The sequence below is a fragment of the Scomber scombrus genome, chromosome 14, assembly GCF_963691925.1.
Source record: "Scomber scombrus chromosome 14, fScoSco1.1, whole genome shotgun sequence".
NCBI lineage: Eukaryota > Metazoa > Chordata > Actinopteri > Scombriformes > Scombridae > Scomber > Scomber scombrus.
This window is the reverse complement of record NC_084983.1, coordinates 25833466-25850681: the sequence shown is the minus strand read 5'-3', so window position 1 is coordinate 25850681 and position 17216 is coordinate 25833466. Positions and strand designations below refer to the sequence as shown.

At 39.9% G+C, this 17216-nt stretch overlaps 4 protein-coding genes across 5 annotated transcripts; 1 reads left to right on the top strand and 3 right to left on the bottom strand.

Annotated features, from left to right (window-relative positions):
• Positions 1–572: 572 nt before the first annotated feature.
• LOC133994597 (claudin-4-like) lies at positions 573–1572 on the bottom strand. 2 transcript variants are annotated; one of them, XM_062433927.1, is made up of 2 exons: positions 1552–1572; positions 573–1133 (listed from the first exon to the last, which is right to left on the bottom strand). In XM_062433927.1, the coding sequence occupies exons 1-2, from the start codon at positions 1570–1572 to the stop codon at positions 588–590; spliced, it is 567 nt and encodes a 188-aa protein (XP_062289911.1). In that variant the 3' UTR covers positions 573–587. The 2 variants fall into 2 exon arrangements, with proteins under 2 accessions (XP_062289911.1, XP_062289910.1); XM_062433926.1 differs by lacking the exon at positions 1552–1572 and having other exon boundaries at positions 573–1148.
• A 1985-nt stretch (positions 1573–3557) lies between these two features.
• On the bottom strand, positions 3558–4190 carry LOC133994595 (claudin-like protein ZF-A89). Its single transcript, XM_062433923.1, has one exon. The coding sequence runs from the start codon at positions 4188–4190 to the stop codon at positions 3558–3560; it is 633 nt and encodes a 210-aa protein (XP_062289907.1).
• A 1747-nt stretch (positions 4191–5937) lies between these two features.
• Positions 5938–6995, top strand: LOC133994594 (claudin-4-like). Its single transcript, XM_062433922.1, has one exon. The coding sequence runs from the start codon at positions 5987–5989 to the stop codon at positions 6617–6619; it is 633 nt and encodes a 210-aa protein (XP_062289906.1). The 5' UTR covers positions 5938–5986; the 3' UTR covers positions 6620–6995.
• A 1597-nt stretch (positions 6996–8592) lies between these two features.
• LOC133994587 (claudin-4-like) lies at positions 8593–11627 on the bottom strand. Its single transcript, XM_062433914.1, has 2 exons — positions 11025–11627; positions 8593–9238 (listed from the first exon to the last, which is right to left on the bottom strand). Exons 1-2 carry the CDS (start codon positions 11498–11500, stop codon positions 8593–8595), a joined length of 1122 nt encoding a protein of 373 aa, XP_062289898.1. The 5' UTR covers positions 11501–11627.
• Between the last annotated feature and the right edge of the window lie 5589 nt (positions 11628–17216).

Sequence of the window (17216 nt, the reverse complement as noted above, 5' to 3'; positions counted from 1 at the left end):
TCAATTACCGTGCAGGCAAAGAATCCCAATTTTGGTTTTTCTTTGATGTATTTCTATTCCTAAAAAAAATAAAAACTGTTGTGTTGCATACAAGATAAATTTCCTCACCACACTAGCAGTTATCTTCATTTGCAAAAAAGAAAAGAAAAGAAAATACAAATACTGTATAATATTATGATTAATATTATGAATTATGACTTTTAAGGTCTTAAAAACATATTAGTATAAAAATGGTATAAAAGTATTCATGCATCACTCATAATTTGTGCTATACAGATCATCACAACACTTCATATAAAATCAGATCGCTGCATCTTTTTCTGGCAAACAATCACAACATCACTTTATACAACTATTATCTAGACTTCTTTTTTTGTCAGTCTTAATATTAAAAATGCAACTGATTCTACTTTTTCACATGCTACACTTTTAAGTATTTAAAACAGGTTATTTGTTGTAAAAAAGGCAGTATAGTGCAATTAACAAAGGTTGAAATAAATGTTGAAAAAGAGACAAATAGTCACAGTAAACACATTTCTGTCCATTATGTATCTGATCGGTGGCATGAACTCCCCTCTTCTCTCTCCTCAGCATTTGTAGGTGCTACACAACACCCCTCCACCAATGACGAGCAGAGCTCCAGATGCCCAGCCCACATATATGGACGCCCCCAGCTCTCCTCTCCTCTCGCTGGTGGCTAAGGGGTTGTAGAAACCTGTGATGATGCTGTGAGCTGTCCAGCTGACAGGAATGATACACAGCAGCCCCGCGATTATAAACACCACACCTCCTGACACGCCAACATTGGATTTGGTCCTCGAGTCATCACGATAGAAGTTGGTGCAACGGGTCCCGACCACAGTGAGCCCGATGGCCACCACACTGACAGCAATGGAGACACAGATCAGAGCCCTGGAGGCCTGCAGATCTTGTGGTAAAGCCAGAACGGAGTCGTAGGCCTTACATTGCGAGTGACCTGTGCTCTGGATCACACAGTTCATCCATAAACCTTCCCAGAACACCTGAGAGGTGATGATGTTTGCCCCGACAAAGGCAGTCACCTTCCACATGGGCAGTGCACAGATAAGAATGGTGCCAAGAAAGCCAATGATGGCCAGACAAACACCAACGATCTGAGTCCGCATCTTGTCAAAAATCAAATCTGAGGCATGTTTTTAAGTCTGCCACGAAGTCAAAAACAGAGACAAGATCCTCCTTCAGTTGAGCTGCAGATCATTTTTACCGTAAGCTTCACTCGGCTGTAAACACTGCTGGTTGTGTTTCGCTGTGTGTGCAGTGTGAAGGAAGAACAGGGAGGGGACTGCTAGTTTGCAGATCAGGTTTCTTGCTTGTCCTGATTCCTGCTTGGAATGAATGAGTACGATGAGAAACCTGTTAACAAAAGCGATCGTGTATGAAAAACTGCTTTGTGACCCAAAATAAACAGCTTTGACCACCAACTTTTAATGGATTGATGGAAATATATTTATCATGTCCAGAAATATGAAATAAAGCCTGTTCATATCTACAGGTCAGACAAGAATCTATTACAACCTGACAACATGAAAGCATGAACTTTCTAACAGAAAGAAAGAAAGAAAGAAAACCTACCTGCATAGAGCCTGGGAATGCCTGAAAAGAAACACACTGCTTTGAGGAAAGAGAGTTTGCTTATTCAGTTAATGCTCACCAGTATTATTCAGTTCAAAACTTTGCATTGATTTCAATATTGAAATAGAATCACAATCAACATTTCTAGGAGTGTAATTGTTGTTTTAGAGGTCAGATCTACTGCCTGCCCCAAATTTTATGAACACTGAAATGAAATGTTTAACTTCTGAAACTCTTAAAAGTAGTTTGACATTTTGGAAAATATTTGCTGAGATTTAATTAAGACTGATGCCACTCATGTTTAAAGTAAATATCAGGCCGGAGCAGGTAGCCAGTTAACTTAGTTTAGCATAAAGACCATAGACTGTATATAAAATGGACTGCTGCTTGGAAGCGAATAGTTTCGGATCTGAAAATGTCCGGTGCAAGCTGGGTAAAAAAAACAACCCCGGATTCTACTTATATGGGCATCAGGAGGAGCATGAGACTCCCTCCTGAACCTGTGAACTAATCGACCTGTCAATCACGATGTAGCCACGCCCTAATGCATACCCTGCTTTATCATCAAATATAAAATCAGGGAGGCCAAAATTTCCCAAATGAACATCATACTGCATTGAAGAAGGCTTTAAACTAGCGATTGAGACCATAAACACATTTTGAAAACATTTACTGAGGTTAGAAATCAAGTGAGAAGTTGGTGAATTCTCCATTGACTTGTATAGAGACGGAAGTCCTTTTGACACCAAAACGGTCGCCCCCTGGTGGCCTTTTGATAGAATGCAGTTTTAAATTACTTCCGCGTTGGCCTCATTTCAGAGGACCGGAACTCCCGCCTGATAAAGACTGAAAAAAATTAAAACAGCTAGCCTGGTTCTGTCCAGCAGTAAAAATAAACTGAATTCAGAGTTACAGGAAAAACATAATTGATGTGATCTGAGCACTACGGGGACTGATGTGAATGGTATTACGTCTAAAGTGAGATTCTCTAGTACACAACTGTTGCTGAAAATGTGATTCTTACATTTTAGAGTGATGTTCAGATTGGATCCAGGGCATCCACTGACCTAAAGACTGACTTGGGGCTTACTGTGGAAATGATTCCCAACATAAGATGTAAATTGAAAAGTTGACCACCATGTGTAAAACATTAAACACCACAGATTTAAACACTTAAACATAATGAGTATAAATAGTAAACTGATGGACTGAAAAAGGGTCAGATAATGATAAAGCTAACCAAGATTGATTACAAAACTCAAGTTTGCAATAAATGACTCATTTCAAATTTGAACCTGCTATAAATAAAAGTAATAGTGTGTGTCATAGTGCCAGGAAATCATGAGTACAATTAGTAACACCTGTAAGGTTTGCCAATACCTTTTAAACCTGAATCAATCCTACAGTGGTAGGAAAGAAAATTGAGCAAGCATTTAAGAATTTTTGCAAGTGTGTTTGGATACATTTGAAGACACTTCCTGTCATGCCACCTTTGTTACCTTATTTTGTATCCAGAGACTCAAGTTACTGAATGTAGCCACTTAAGAAAAAGAGAGCAGCCGTCTATTCAAACCTTGAATAAAAATACCTGCCAGTGATTTGACCTAATGACTTGGAGTTGCTTTTTGTAACCAACATTAGCCGTTTATGTTATGGGGTCAAAAGGGTCATACACCAGTTGCAGATAAACCCAACTATGTCTTTAACTAGGTTGAATTCATCTGACGGAGATCAATCCCAAACCACCATTTTAGGACTTGAAACCTCTGCCATCGACACTGAGAACAAAATTAAGAAGCCAGTAAGTATATGAAGTTAGATTTTATTAAAATTCAGCAGTAAAATACCCATCATAAAAATTTAAGACACTAAAAATCACTCTAGAGTTTAACAGTCTGGTTCCTTGGACAGGGCAAGAGCAGCAGGCTTTAAGCACTTGCGGCGTTTCAAACGTAGGCTCCTCCACTGGCTGCTGAGCGAGGGGCAGAATATTTGACAGAGTATCTGCTGTCCTTCCGCTGCTCACACTGACAGCAGAGAAGTGCACCTCCAATCATCATGAGTCCTGCTGAGCCCCAGCCGATGAACAGCGACGCACCAAGCTCCCTCCTCTGTGCGTCGACCATAATGGGGTTGTAGAAGTTCCTGATAACCGCATTGGCAGACCAGGACACAGGGATCAGGCACAGGATACCACCGACGATGCAGAATACCCCTGCAGCAATTGCTACCTTACTCTTGGCCACCTCGTCGTCAAGGCAGTTGGTGCACTTTCCCCCTGCGACAGAGAGCAGGATTCCCATGAGGGCAACAAGGATGGAGATCACAACCAGGGCTCGGGCGGCCTGCAGGTCTCGTGGCAGAGCCAGCATGGAGTCGTAGACCTTGCACTGCATCTGGCCAGTGCTCTGCTTCACGCAGTTCATCCACAGGCCCTCCCAGAAGACCTGCGCTGTCACGATGTTGTTCCCAATGAAAGCTGACACCTTCCACATGGGCAGGGCACAGATGATGATGTCTCCCAGAAACCCAATGGTTGCCAGGAAGATGCCGAAGATTTGGAGACCTGCAGACGCCATAGTTGTCTTAGTGTAAAGAGATAAGTGCACCACAATAACATATATATGTTTGTTGCCCACCTGCAGCTTTTATACCCATGTGGTAGGTTGTGGTTTCTTCTGATTGGTTGTTCTAAAATTTGTCAAATTGAAAACACCTGTGCTCGTTAAGTAAGATGCCAACCAGTATGTGTGCATTTGAATTGTAAACCAGTAACATCTTTATTTTCTTTTATTTATCATACACATACCTCTCACCTTCTTAAAATGGCAAAGGATGCAAGATGTGATTTTTTAATATATTCTTTAACAGTTTTGAGGTAATGTTAGGTGGTTTCAGTAAACTGACTCCCTTGTAAATATGATTTTTTTTGTCTTGAACTATGGGAAGAAAAGTTTCTGTATTTTCATGCGCATCAACATTCAAAACATTTTCTCTTATAAGGTTTTGAAGGACTATGAACATGAGGTTTAATTTGTTTGACAAGGTATCCCATGTGGTTTACCAGTGCAGTAATCAAGCTGAATGATTCCACCTGTGCTCAACGATTAGTCATTAGTCAACGAGCCGTATAACCTGTTTGGCTGGTTTGCTTGCCTGAGGGCACCTGTGGCTCAGGATAGCAGGATAGCAGGTTTTTCATTAACTGGAGGAAGTTCAATCCCCGGCTTCTCCACTCCGCTCCACATGTTTAAGTGTCCTCGGGCAAGATACTGAACCGCAAATTGCTCTTGGAAGCTGTGCCATGCGTGTGTGTATGAATCATTAGAAACTCCTCCTGATGAGTAAGCACCTTGCATGGCAGCTTCTGCCATCAGTGTGTGTATGTAGTTTGAAGTCTTTTGAGTAATTGGAAGATGAGAAAGGGACCGTATAAATGTAGTCCATTAAACTTCACCATCTTCAGTTGGCTCTGACATGTGCCATCCATATTAAAATAAACAAAAAGATGTATAAAAACGGAAGTTAAGATGTAAAGTCCGATCTTTAATATACTTCATGAAGAACGAATGAACATACTTGTTAGGATAAATGTGTGTAGATGATAAGAGCTAAGGTAAGATGCCTTTATTGTCACAGTACTTAAAATACAATGAAATTGCTAGTGCCCATCTCAATGGTATTTTGACATAATAGTACTGCATACATACATACATACATACATACATACATACATACATACATACATACATACATACATACATACATACATACATACATTCAGCAACACACACAATCAATCACAACCCTTTATACAACTATACAAAAAACAAAAACAAAAATAAAGTAGGTAAAATTAAGACAAGGCAGGTAAGTTAAATGCCAATATTTTACCAAGTAGCACATTAAATATTATATTATTTTTTTTAGCAAATATGATTTAACGGGTTCAACAAGACAGAATAAAACGTAAAAGTAATAAATGACGTCTTCTACTATATTAAAATGTTTTGATAAACAATTTTTTTTTCATGAACAAGAAATCTTTCATATTTTAAGCAAAGTCACTGTTTCACAGCTTTTTCTTTATTCCATAAAGCTGGATTTTCATGTTAAACTTTGAAGTGAACCATACTGGGGGCTTTGCTGAAACACCATGGGGCCTTTCTGTAGGAGAGAGACACCTCTGAACTCAAAGGCTTGATGGATGTTTATATCTGAGCAATGAAGCCAAAGCCCACCCACAGGAGGGGGGCTGCTCAGGAGCATCTGAGGGTCATATAAAAATTCCCCACAGTTGGAAAGTGTTTAGTTGGCAGCCAAGAGTTGAACTGAGACGCAGAAAGAGAAAGAGGAGGAACACCAGCAAACAGCAATGGTATCTTTGGGGCTGCAGATTCTGGGTGTGGGGTTGGCGGTGCTCGGATGGGTTGGAAACATATTGATCTGTATGCTGCCATTGTGGAAGGTGTCTGCATTCATCGGGAACAACATCGTGGTGGCTCAGACCATCTGGGAAGGACTGTGGATGACCTGTGTGGTACAGAGCACAGGCCAGATGCAGTGCAAGGTCTACGACTCCCTGCTGGCCCTGCCTCCAGACCTCCAGGCGGCCCGGGCCATGGTTGTCATCGCCATTCTGTTCTCTTTGTTTGGCCTGCTGCTCTCTGTGGTGGGAGGGAAATGCACCACCTGCGTTGGGGACAAAGCAGCAAAAGCCAGAGTGGCCATCTCTGCAGGTGTTTTCTTCATCCTGAGTGGGGCTCTATGTCTGGTGACTGTGTCCCTGCCTGCTAATACTATCATAAAGGACTTCTACAACCCCATGGTTCCTGACGTTCAGAGGAGGGAGCTCGGTGCCTGTTTGTACATAGGCTGGGGAGCATCAGGGCTGCTGCTGATTGGTGGGGCTCTCCTCTGCTGTCAGTGCCCGTCAGGAGGAGACCGCTACAGCGGAGCAAAGTATTCCCCACCGAAATCCACAACACCCGGGAAGGAATTTGTCTAACATGAGAGGAGAGCACTCTGCATACAGTTCAAACCTGTTGCTTATCAAATTGTGATTTGCATTGTGACTAACTTCCTTTATCTAACACACTGTGGCCATTTGTTTTTGAAAGATACAAGAGACCCTGTAAGGTACGTGCCATGTTAGAAGAACACAACATGAAGTTAAGAATTGCAGTTAAATTCTTTTCTTTTTACTCAGTGTATGTTTTGTGTTATAATTTCAGTATTAACTCAGTCTGACTCAGACTTTCAGTCCTCATGTTTCCATCATCTTGTTTGTAAGCACTTAAAATGTAAAATATGTTTGTCATGTGAGAGTTATTTTTCAGTTTCATTCTGTTTTTTCATTCAGACAATAAACTATTTTTGTCAAAAAAAAAATGTTTTTGTCTCTTTTAACATTGTTTCTTGGACCATGAACTCGCATTAACTATAGTACTATACTTAAAGCACTATCATCTTTTACTTCTATTTCACTACATTTTATTGAGAAGACTGTACTTTTTACTCCACTACATTATGTAAAAGTTATAGTTACTGAATGAATTATAATAATGACATCAAATGAAATACAATCTTCTCATTAAAGGTTCCGCATTATTATAGGTTAAACTACCTGAAAGTATATATAGAATATTTCCAGCTGCAACATTTAAATGCTGCTTACATATTGATGCATCAGTATTGGTAATACGATGTTAGTATGTATAAATACATGACACTGACTGGGGCCATAATGAGTAACGCACAATTTTACCACATTTGTTCTTTTAATCGTGTGAAATTTTGAAAACATGACCTTTTACATCTACAGGATTATTTACAGGTTGTTGAATTTCTACTTTTCCTGAAGTAATATCTGAATGCTTCTCCAACCACTGATTACAACAGCTGCGAAGCCAAAACAGAAACAGACAAAGTAGTGAAAAATTACAGGGGTCTGTTGTTTTTCTTGTCGGTGTGCTTTCAATTGAAAATGTCTGTTAACACAAAGAAAACCGTTAAAAAGGTTTAAGATATATCAACTTGACAAGACTTGGCAGATGGGCTCTCGCCGGGCAAAGTGTAAATATCTTTTCTTTGGAGATATAAAACAGTTCCTTAGCAACACGAATCCAGGCATACACAGCACACCATTGTCTCTGGCAGTGACATCCATTTTACTTAAGACAGAAACTGTAAATTACTGTCTGAATACAAGGGCAGTCGTATTGTAGCGTGGCAAACATCTCAACCCGATACAGTGAATTCCCCAGAGTTTACTCCCCTGAATTCCTGAATGCCTTATCATGCGTGGTTAGCAAGATGTGCAGTTTCAGTCTTATTACAATATGTCTGCAGGTGCAAGAAAGGAAGACGTCACGAACAGTCTGAATAAAGAGGCTTTATTTGAAAGACAATTGGAAGTCCAGCAGTGATCATTGTATTTTAATACAAGTAAAAAAGAAAGCTTCACAACTGATTTCAAGCGTACTGTATCTAGTATCATAATGAGCTTTAGAAGATTCTGCATTCATTCAATTTGTTTGGTTTTCACAACTTCTCTGGGCAACAATATTGAGTATTTGAGCAACTGAATAAGTACTGCATCACTCCATTCATGCATGAAAAAAACGACTCCTTTTAGTAGGAAATTTACTCCTAATAAATATATTGTTTCAGAGAAATGTTACAGGTTTTAGATTCACAGTTTAGGAATTGTTTAGTGAAAAATAATATTTGAGAAACACATCATGAATACGAATGAATGAATTTGCCATGTGAAAGCTGACACTCGACAGTGTATATCAATCTTCTAAAGGAAACCACTTAATCTGAAAACTTAAAACACATGAAAACAAACCAAAACAATATACTTTACTTTGCATGTTTTAGTTACTATACAGCTCCAAATTGAAAAAAGAAAATCAACCCTATGAAACAGATCACTTTGTGCAACTTTTTCAGTAACAGGCATGTGACAGCTTACACTCACACATAGTCCACATTTGAGGATACGGTCCTGGCAGGGGCAAACTTGGCAGGTATGTAAGGTCTGCTGTCTTTTGGGGGGCAGTTGTTGCAGAGCAGGCCTCCTCCGAGCAGCAGCATCCCAGAGGAGCCCCAGCCAATATACAGTGCAGCTCCAAGCTCCCTCCTCTGAGCTGCGATCACCAGGGGGTTATAAAAGTCCCTGATCACTGCATGAGCTGACCACGACACTGGAATCATGATCAGCATGGCGGCTATGATAAAGATCACCCCAGCCACGATGCATGCTTTGGCTTTAGACACCTCATCCTCCATGCAGTTAGTGCACTTTCCTCCGACCACGGCCATGAGGACGCCGAACACGCCGACGATCACCGAGATTATCACCATGGCCCTGGCAGCCTGCAGGTCCTGAGGCAGGGCCAGCATGGAGTCGTAGACCTTACACTGCATCTGGCCCGTGCTCTGAACCACACAGTTCATCCACAAGCCTTCCCAGATCACCTGGGCGGTCACGATGTTGGCCCCAACGAAAGCGGTGACTCTCCACATGGGCAGAGCGCAGGTTATGATGGTGCCGAACCAGCCGATAAAGGCCAGCAGCACACCCATGATTTGGAGGCCCTGAGATGCCATGTTAACGCCACTGCAGCCACAACTCAACTTCTACACAGGAAACTAGAAGAAAGAAATGACCGCTCTTGCTGAAATGCTCACGTCTTGAAGATTGTTGGCCACTACAGGGGCTTTACAGGTAGTCTTACTGGGTTTGGGGTGTCATATAGTCCACTCTCACCTGCTTGCGGAAACGTTTGCTGTGCTCTGATGGATTAAGGTCTCACTGTGAGAAGATAACTGCCTCCTGTTGTGGTTCAAACTTTCAGGGTGGAGTTTCTGTGCTCCCAGACAAAAGGGGAAAGCTGAGACCTGATATCCACAACCCATGTTTTCTCTCTGTTCATTGTTCCCACACATACATGCTTTGTTACCTCAAGCTAAGATTCAAGACCGGGAACAATGGCTACAAATTCCACCTGTGCTCACACACACACACACACACACACACACACACACACACACACACACACACACACACACACACACACACACACACACACACACACACACACAAACAGGTAAAGCTTTGAGCAAACACTCAATTTCAGAGATTTGGGTTGGTGCCTTCAGCTCAAACAGACCAGGAAGTTGATTTTTCCGAATGAAATACTCCAGAAGGGTAAACAAATGTTTCTTAATCCAGACAAGCTTTGAATTTATTTAACATTACATTTTAACTGATCACCCTGACTATCTCACACAGTATTGCATTAAGCTTGTAGGTTGAAGTGAGAGACTTATTCCTACAGAAAGGAGTCAAAATAGAGTTTTGGTGGTAAGGAATGATTTACCTTACAAGACTGACTCAAGAACAAACCCATGCATAATATCTTTTGCAGGGTAAAAACCTCAAACAAAGTGATGTAAATATTTCTATGAATTTCAATATTTACTCCCTTAACAAATGAAAAAAAATTCCTGTGACTCCATTTAAAGGACAAATACCTTTGCCTGTAGGCTCAGTTTGAACAAAGACACGTTTCCAACCTCAATGACACCTTTTTCTGCCACACCTAAACCTGATCTACAGGAAAGTCAAACAATAGAAACTTCTCATACCTACTTACTGCTGTAACAGTTTTTTCTTTTTCAAAAGGGATACTTGTTTTGATTGTATTGCATAAGTGAATGTACAAAATATAGAACTTCAAAAAATAAACATTAAATACAGTGAAATTTGATGGAATAATGTATTGATTAGTTCAATTTTAAATACATTGAGTCCTGATTGAAAACAGCTGCTGTGTGAATGCACATAAGAAGAAAAAAGCAAAGACAGGTAATCTAAGATTTGTAAACAAAATATTTATTTACAGTATGAACTGGCACATCACGAGTCTCACACATATGGTTCATAAAAACAACCCACAAAAACATGACAAAGATTGAGGTTACAGAATATTTATACTAATAAGAAAGAAGACTTACAAATGAATAGTATTCAAGTGTAACAACCATACATAAACAAATAATTGCATATATAACACAAAAAACTGAATATCGCCTTTGGGTGTGTTTCATCTTCAGAACCTCTCATCGGGAGTAAAACTCAGGAATATTTTCACTCACTCACAACCCAGTAGCACCAGTGCATGAGTCCCAGTAAATGGTGCTTTTTCACAGTTTACTGATCTCCAGATCTTTTTTAGACATAGTCTTTGTTGGATGCTGGAGCTGAGGCATCCGATCGAGCAGCCTTATACCTGGCTGAGTAAGAGCCTTCATCCTTAGGGGGGCAGTTGGCGCAAAGCATCCCCCCTCCGATCAGCATTAAAGCAGCTGCTCCCCATCCAATGTAAAGCGCAGCGCCCAGCTCTCTCTTCTGGCCTTGGATCAATAAGGGGTTGTAGAAGTTACGGATGATGGTATGGGCTGTCCAGCAAACAGGGATCAGGCAGAGGATCCCAGCTGCAATGAACACAACACCAGATGCAACGCCCACCTTGGCCTTGGAATTTTCATCATCCACACAGTTGGTGCATTTCCCGCCGGCCACAGCGAGCAGGATAGCCATGATTCCCACAATGATGGAGATGATGGTCAACGCCCGGGCAGCCTGGAGGTCTGAGCTGAGGGCAAGCATGGAGTCGTAAACCTTACACTGCATCTGGCCTGTGCTCTGGATCACACAATTCATCCAGATACCTTCCCAGGTTGTCTGCGCGGTGACGATGTTGCTGCCGATGAAGGCTGAGACCTTCCACATGGGAAGGGCGCAGACGAGGATGGCACCAATCCAGCCCACGATCCCCAGGGCCGTGCCCAGCATTTGAAACCCAGCAGACACCATTGTGGTCAACTGATTTGGCTTTGAGTTGCTTCTAATGAAACTTCTTCTTTGCAGTTGTCAGTTGAAAGGCTTTCTGTGATTCCTCTCTCACAGTGACGTAAGCCTGTGAGTTGTTTGTCTCTTTGTTTGAAGGGGAGGCAGGTCCTCTGTTGCTCAGGTGCGTTTGCTAAATGGGAGAGAATTAGGAAGGGAACTAGTACATATGCATCATCTCAGAGAGAGGAGGGGCCATGGTGGAAAGCGGCTAACCGTCACCAGTTCTCTGTTCATCAGGTCCACCCCCATCTCCACTTACAAATAACCTGTTTACCCTCCCCCATTTTATTGTGACAAAAGACAACAGGTGAAACTGATGTGCATGTAACACAACATGCTGAAAGACACACACACACAATTGGAATACTTTATAAACATCTTATTAAAGAAAGGTTGCTAGTAGTTGCTTCTCTCGTCCTTTCCACTCCCCCATCCCCAGTTTCAGGAAGGTGGAAAAATGTCATGAATGAGAGATGACTCAGACTGTTTTACATGACAATACCTGTGACAAAAACTTCTAACCAAATATGGTCATGTGCCCGGTGACGTTGTTGTATCACACCTTCACAAACTATTGATGACATGTTGTTAGAGTGAACACAGAAACTTACTCAACACTTAAACTTATAATTAATTTGTTTACTAGTTATTAGTTCTGTCAGATAAATTTTGAGATAAACATGACTGGATTCACTGAAGAGAAATTATTTCTGACTGATGATTTTGCACTAAAAACTCTTCTTCATCGTGTTTATAACATTTTTTATATGGGTGGAATTATTGTATTGAATTTTAATTAAACTTCCTTAAACTGTTACTTTACATCAACAGCTGTTTACCTTACGTTTTCAGTAAACCTTTAAATGAATATTTCAATAATTAAGATGTCTTTGAGATCTCAAATAAACTCTGAAAAAAAGCAAGTTCGTCTCCATCTCAAATTTTGAAAGATAGAATCAAATTTCTCGTAAGAACGCATCAGATTTACTGAGAGCAAAATATCTGATTGAAAAGTGAAGAAAATGTGTGACTAATGGCTAAAAGCTCTTTCATGTTCAGTCTCTGTGTGTTCTGTGAATCAGACTGAGGGTCGATTGTAAGTGTGAACAGGAAAAGAGCTTGTACTTGATATTTATGGGAAACTGGTGTGTGAGTGGAGGGGGGGGGGGGGGTAACAAAGACGGGTCAGTGTAAGTGCGATTGATATTATGTACAGGATATCTGGTGGGTCTGGATTTTGCAACTACATGGTTTAATCTTGACATGAAAGAAAAAATGTTCCACTCTCTGATGTTTGGCTCTTCTATCTGCTATTTTGCACTCTGTCCAAGGGGAGGCAGCAGCTTCTGCTTTCAAAACCTCCCTGTCTTGCTGTGTGTGCATGTGTGTGTGTGTGTGTGTGTGTGTGTGTGTGTGTGTGTGTGTGTGTGTGTGTGTGTGTGTGTGTGTGTGTGTGTGTGTGTGTGTGTGTGTGTGTGTGTGTGTGTGTGCGTGCGTGCGTGTGTGTGTGTGTGTGTGTGTGTGTGTGTGTGTGTGTGTGTGCATACTTGTCTCGTAATCTGCCATGAATTTTCCTGGAAGAGTCACTTGGACATTTATTTGTGACTCACAGGGAACAAATGCATTCATCTTTGATCTTATCTTCAGTTTTAAATACTGTCTTTTCAGATTCATGCATTCATTCAGTTTTATATGAATTCATAGATTTTATTTATATGCACATGACGCAGCACACAATATGGGTTGTGTTTGGTCTGGAGTTTTCTCCACACAAAGAGAAAGAGAGATGTCCGAGTGGTTGTGAAGGGTGTGGCATTACCCAGCGTTCAAAGAGCTTTTAACTGCAGTTTTGAATGTGTCCATAAATCTCTACGCAGCCATTAAATCCAAGGCCCCCCACTCTTTCAGACAACTTATCACTTAGTAACTGAAGGTGCGCTTACAAAGCAGTTTTAACCCTGACCACTGAGCTAATGAAAAGGCTGCCAGTGGAAATCCCCATCTTTATTTGAAATGGGCAGTTTGGGCTGAAAGGCACGTGATCCATTACCAGATAATAAATACTGACATGAAGTAGATTTTAATAAATAGATATAAATGAGGTGCTGTTACTTCTTTTTTTTTTTTGCATTGTTTAAATGTGGGTTTTGCATGTTTATGAGGTCCACTCAGCCCTGCGGTTTCTGCTACATTTTACGACCACAGGTGATAGAGAGGCAGTTTAAGACCTTGCTATCTTTAATATGATCAAAGAGGAGGTGTTTCAGTTTCTGTGGTGGTTATACAGTTTTTATGGTCAGCTGGGACCAGTGCATCATCCAGCAAATACAAATATTTTTCAACAGTTGTTGTTGTTGTTTTTTTAATTGTTGTGTCAAGTGTCAAAGTAATAGATTACATAGGATATTATGAGTGAGTAAAACTGTCTGTCACATTTTTCTCAGATCAGGAATTTCACTGTTATTTCAGTATTTTTTGACTCATGTTTAGTGCTGAATAACTCCATAACAGTTGTTGGCTATATCAATCAAATTTAAGACTACAAAAATCCCCAATTTCTCCGTTTAGCAACAATGTTCAGTTAAACCAAAGCACTGACATTAACTGATAATGCTATAGTTTGAACTTTTGACATTTGCAACACTGAAATGGTTATAAATAGAAACCAAAAATTACACCTCATTATGTCATTTACATGTATTAATCATGTTCTCAGCATTTCTACAGCTCGGTCATTGACACAGTATCAGTACTCCCACTCTGGAGGGATATTTTACCGCCTCTGTATTTAGGTTACTGTGAGCAATGTGTTGGCAATAGTTGCATGCATGCATCTTATCTGAATTTCCCTTGGCAGTTAACCAAATAGATAACCAGCTATCTGTACTGTATGCCCTCTGAGTACCATCTCCACTCACCCCACTGGATTTCCTGATAGATGATTTGTGTGTGTTCTCCTCAGCTGCATAAGAGGAAGCGCTCACACACTCAAAAAACCGCATTCGCACATGAGAGTAAACAACAGGGAAATTGATAATCCCTCTGCTAACTGAAACTCATTTATCAACTGCTGTGTGAAACTCCCCTAACTACACGAATCAGGAATTTGAAACATGGAAATGAACTTAAGCCTACTTTTTTTTTCTGGTCTGTTGGGGCCAATGGAAAAAGTTGTAAACACGGCATTGACATATCATCATCTTTGAAGTTGATATGGGACTTACCAAAGTTCTCCATATTAGCAAAGGCGTGTTTCGGCCCACCTGGTGAATTTAAGTCCAATACTCACTTTTTGAAGGCGGGTTTACAAATGGAGCCAGCCTCTTCCTGTGCTAGAGGCAGAAAATGGTGGCAGATTTTGCTATACATTAAGAAACTCTATAATACCAATTTTTATTCAACAGATATAAAAAATGTTAGGTCTCTGAAACTGTTCCCAACCAATACTGCAGCTAACATGATTTAATCATGAAGTGACATGAAATGGCAGCTTAGTGTGATTATGAGGCAAATAATGTTACTCAGACATCCAGTCTAACTAAAAGTGATGCCTTTTTGGCTTCTTAACCAGGCGGGGAGTTCGGGTCCTCTGAAATGATGTGAACACGGAAGACACTTAAAACTGCATTCTATCAAAAGGCCACCAGGGGGCGACCGTTTTGGTGTCAAAAGGACTTCCGTCTCTATACAAGTCAATGGAGAATTCACCAACTTATCACTTGATTTCTAACCTCAGTAAACGTTTTCAAAATGTGTTTATGGTCTCAATCGCTAGTTTAAAGCCTTCTTCAATGCAGTATGATGTTCATTTGTGAAATATTGGCCTCCCTGATTTTATATTTGACGATAAAGCAGGGTATGCATTAGGGCGTGGCTACGTCGTGATTGACAGGTTGATTGATTCACAGGTTGTAAACTTGCACAAGTTGAATTTAGATTTTTTAAATTGCATTTAAATCAAATTGTATATACTGTTAACTGTCTATACACACGGATGTTTAGCTTTTTAATTTGAATTAATTCACAAATAATAGCTGCTGTGACATTGCTTCAGCTTTTTTTTGCTTTCCAAATTTCTATTCTGTTCTTTTTATTTACTTTTCTTACTGCTGCTGTTTTCTGGGAGTTGCCACATCACATTTCATTGTATTGCATACAATGAAAATAAAGTCTGTTATGTCTTGTTACTTTTTGATTGTTGATGCTGTCATAATTAATAATTAATTTTCGAAACTCTGCAGTTCCACTGATCACATTTTTTTTATATCAACAAAATATGAAAGGGGCAACTCTTGCAGATCGACTGAGCCAGCGGCAGTAGGCGGATGTTTTTAGTATAAAACATATATAGGTTCTGATAAACTGAGCTAGTTGAGAAAAAACACTGCTAATACAAGAATAGCGCCAAGGAAAAAACTTCAATTGAATGCTGTTCATTCTGTGTGCAAATAAAGAACCGTTTTCTTTTATGACAAAATAATGTTAGCGCCATGACTATAACTGTCAAGTTGCGCCTCCACCATCAAATATTTCTTGTTTAAACATGCAAGTAAGAACTTTGGAAGTATTCAACTCAGATATGATTTGAATTGTTTGATGATTTGTTTTCTTTCTAAATACAAAGACAATCAAAGTGAATTGCCTTTTATCAGGCGTTATCTTATCGCGGTTGCTTGGTTGGCCATTCTATAGCAGACGTGTTAGACTAATATTGTAGTGTGATAGTAGGTACACGTATACAAGATAAAAGTGTGTCATAATGCGATAGTGGCAGCAGGCAGTGTAGTTATTACCTAAACTGTCAGACTTACGGGTGTAAATGTGGACATGGACCGACATTAACCTAGTTAAATTGGGTTTTTGGGTCATCCATGCCTCTGTCTTTATCTCTGTTGCCTTATTTTTATCTGCCTTGTTTGGTTTTATTTCTTCTGTAAAGCATGTGGTAACATTGTTAAGTAAAGTGCTATACAAATAAAGTTTACTATCATTACTGTTATTATTCAAAATTTGAAATGAGTCAGTTTATATGAGGCAGGATTGAACAGTACTGTATGTCGCTGAGTATGCCTCATAGTAAAATTGCCAACATGCCGGCCATGAAAACACATTTCTATTCCTGCTTCTGTCTGACTCAGGTAATATACAAGCTTTGATGTGGTCAAATGAGGCTAAACCCTTTAATCATTTTAACACTTTAAAACACTTGTTGTTGCCAGTTTTATGTTTAATATTCCTGTGGACACACACTTTAACACGAAGTGTGGTTAAAGCCTGATATATCTTTCATACAATGCCATAGTTGGTTATAAAACTATAAAAATCCAAACTTGTTGTTGTTTCACTGTGATGAACATGGGCGTTGTACTTCACTATGAGTCAGTCCCATATACACTGTCCTGGTGCTCTAAATACTCACTAGAGCACCAAATGTATATTAATCTGCACCAGGAAGTAATCCCCGACAAATTTACTATTTTCCAGTTTGAGTAACATTTCACATTATAGTGCCCAGCTGTTTAAAGAGATGACATATATATATATATATATATATATATATATATATATATATATATATATATATATATATATATATATATATATATATATATATATTTGTTCTTTTCATGGGACTCGTGTTTCAGTTTAGCTTTTATGTATCTGTCAAACTGTTTATTGC

Coding starts and splice junctions, on each gene's coding strand:
- LOC133994597 (XM_062433927.1), bottom strand. CDS start 1,572: ATGCTTTCATGTTGTCAGGTT. Junction 1,134..1,551: donor TGCTTTCATGTTGTCAGGTT/GTAATAGATTCT, acceptor ATGCGGACTCAG/ATCGTTGGTGTTTGTCTGGC.
- LOC133994595 (XM_062433923.1), bottom strand. CDS start 4,190: ATGGCGTCTGCAGGTCTCCAAATCTTCGGCATCTTCCTGGCAACCATT.
- LOC133994594 (XM_062433922.1), top strand. CDS start 5,987: ATGGTATCTTTGGGGCTGCAGATTCTGGGTGTGGGGTTGGCGGTGCTC.
- LOC133994587 (XM_062433914.1), bottom strand. CDS start 11,500: ATGGTGTCTGCTGGGTTTCAAATGCTGGGCACGGCCCTGGGGATCGTG. Junction 9,239..11,024: donor ATCCAAGGCCAGAAGAGAGA/GCTGGGCGCTGC, acceptor TTGTGGCTGCAG/TGGCGTTAACATGGCATCTC.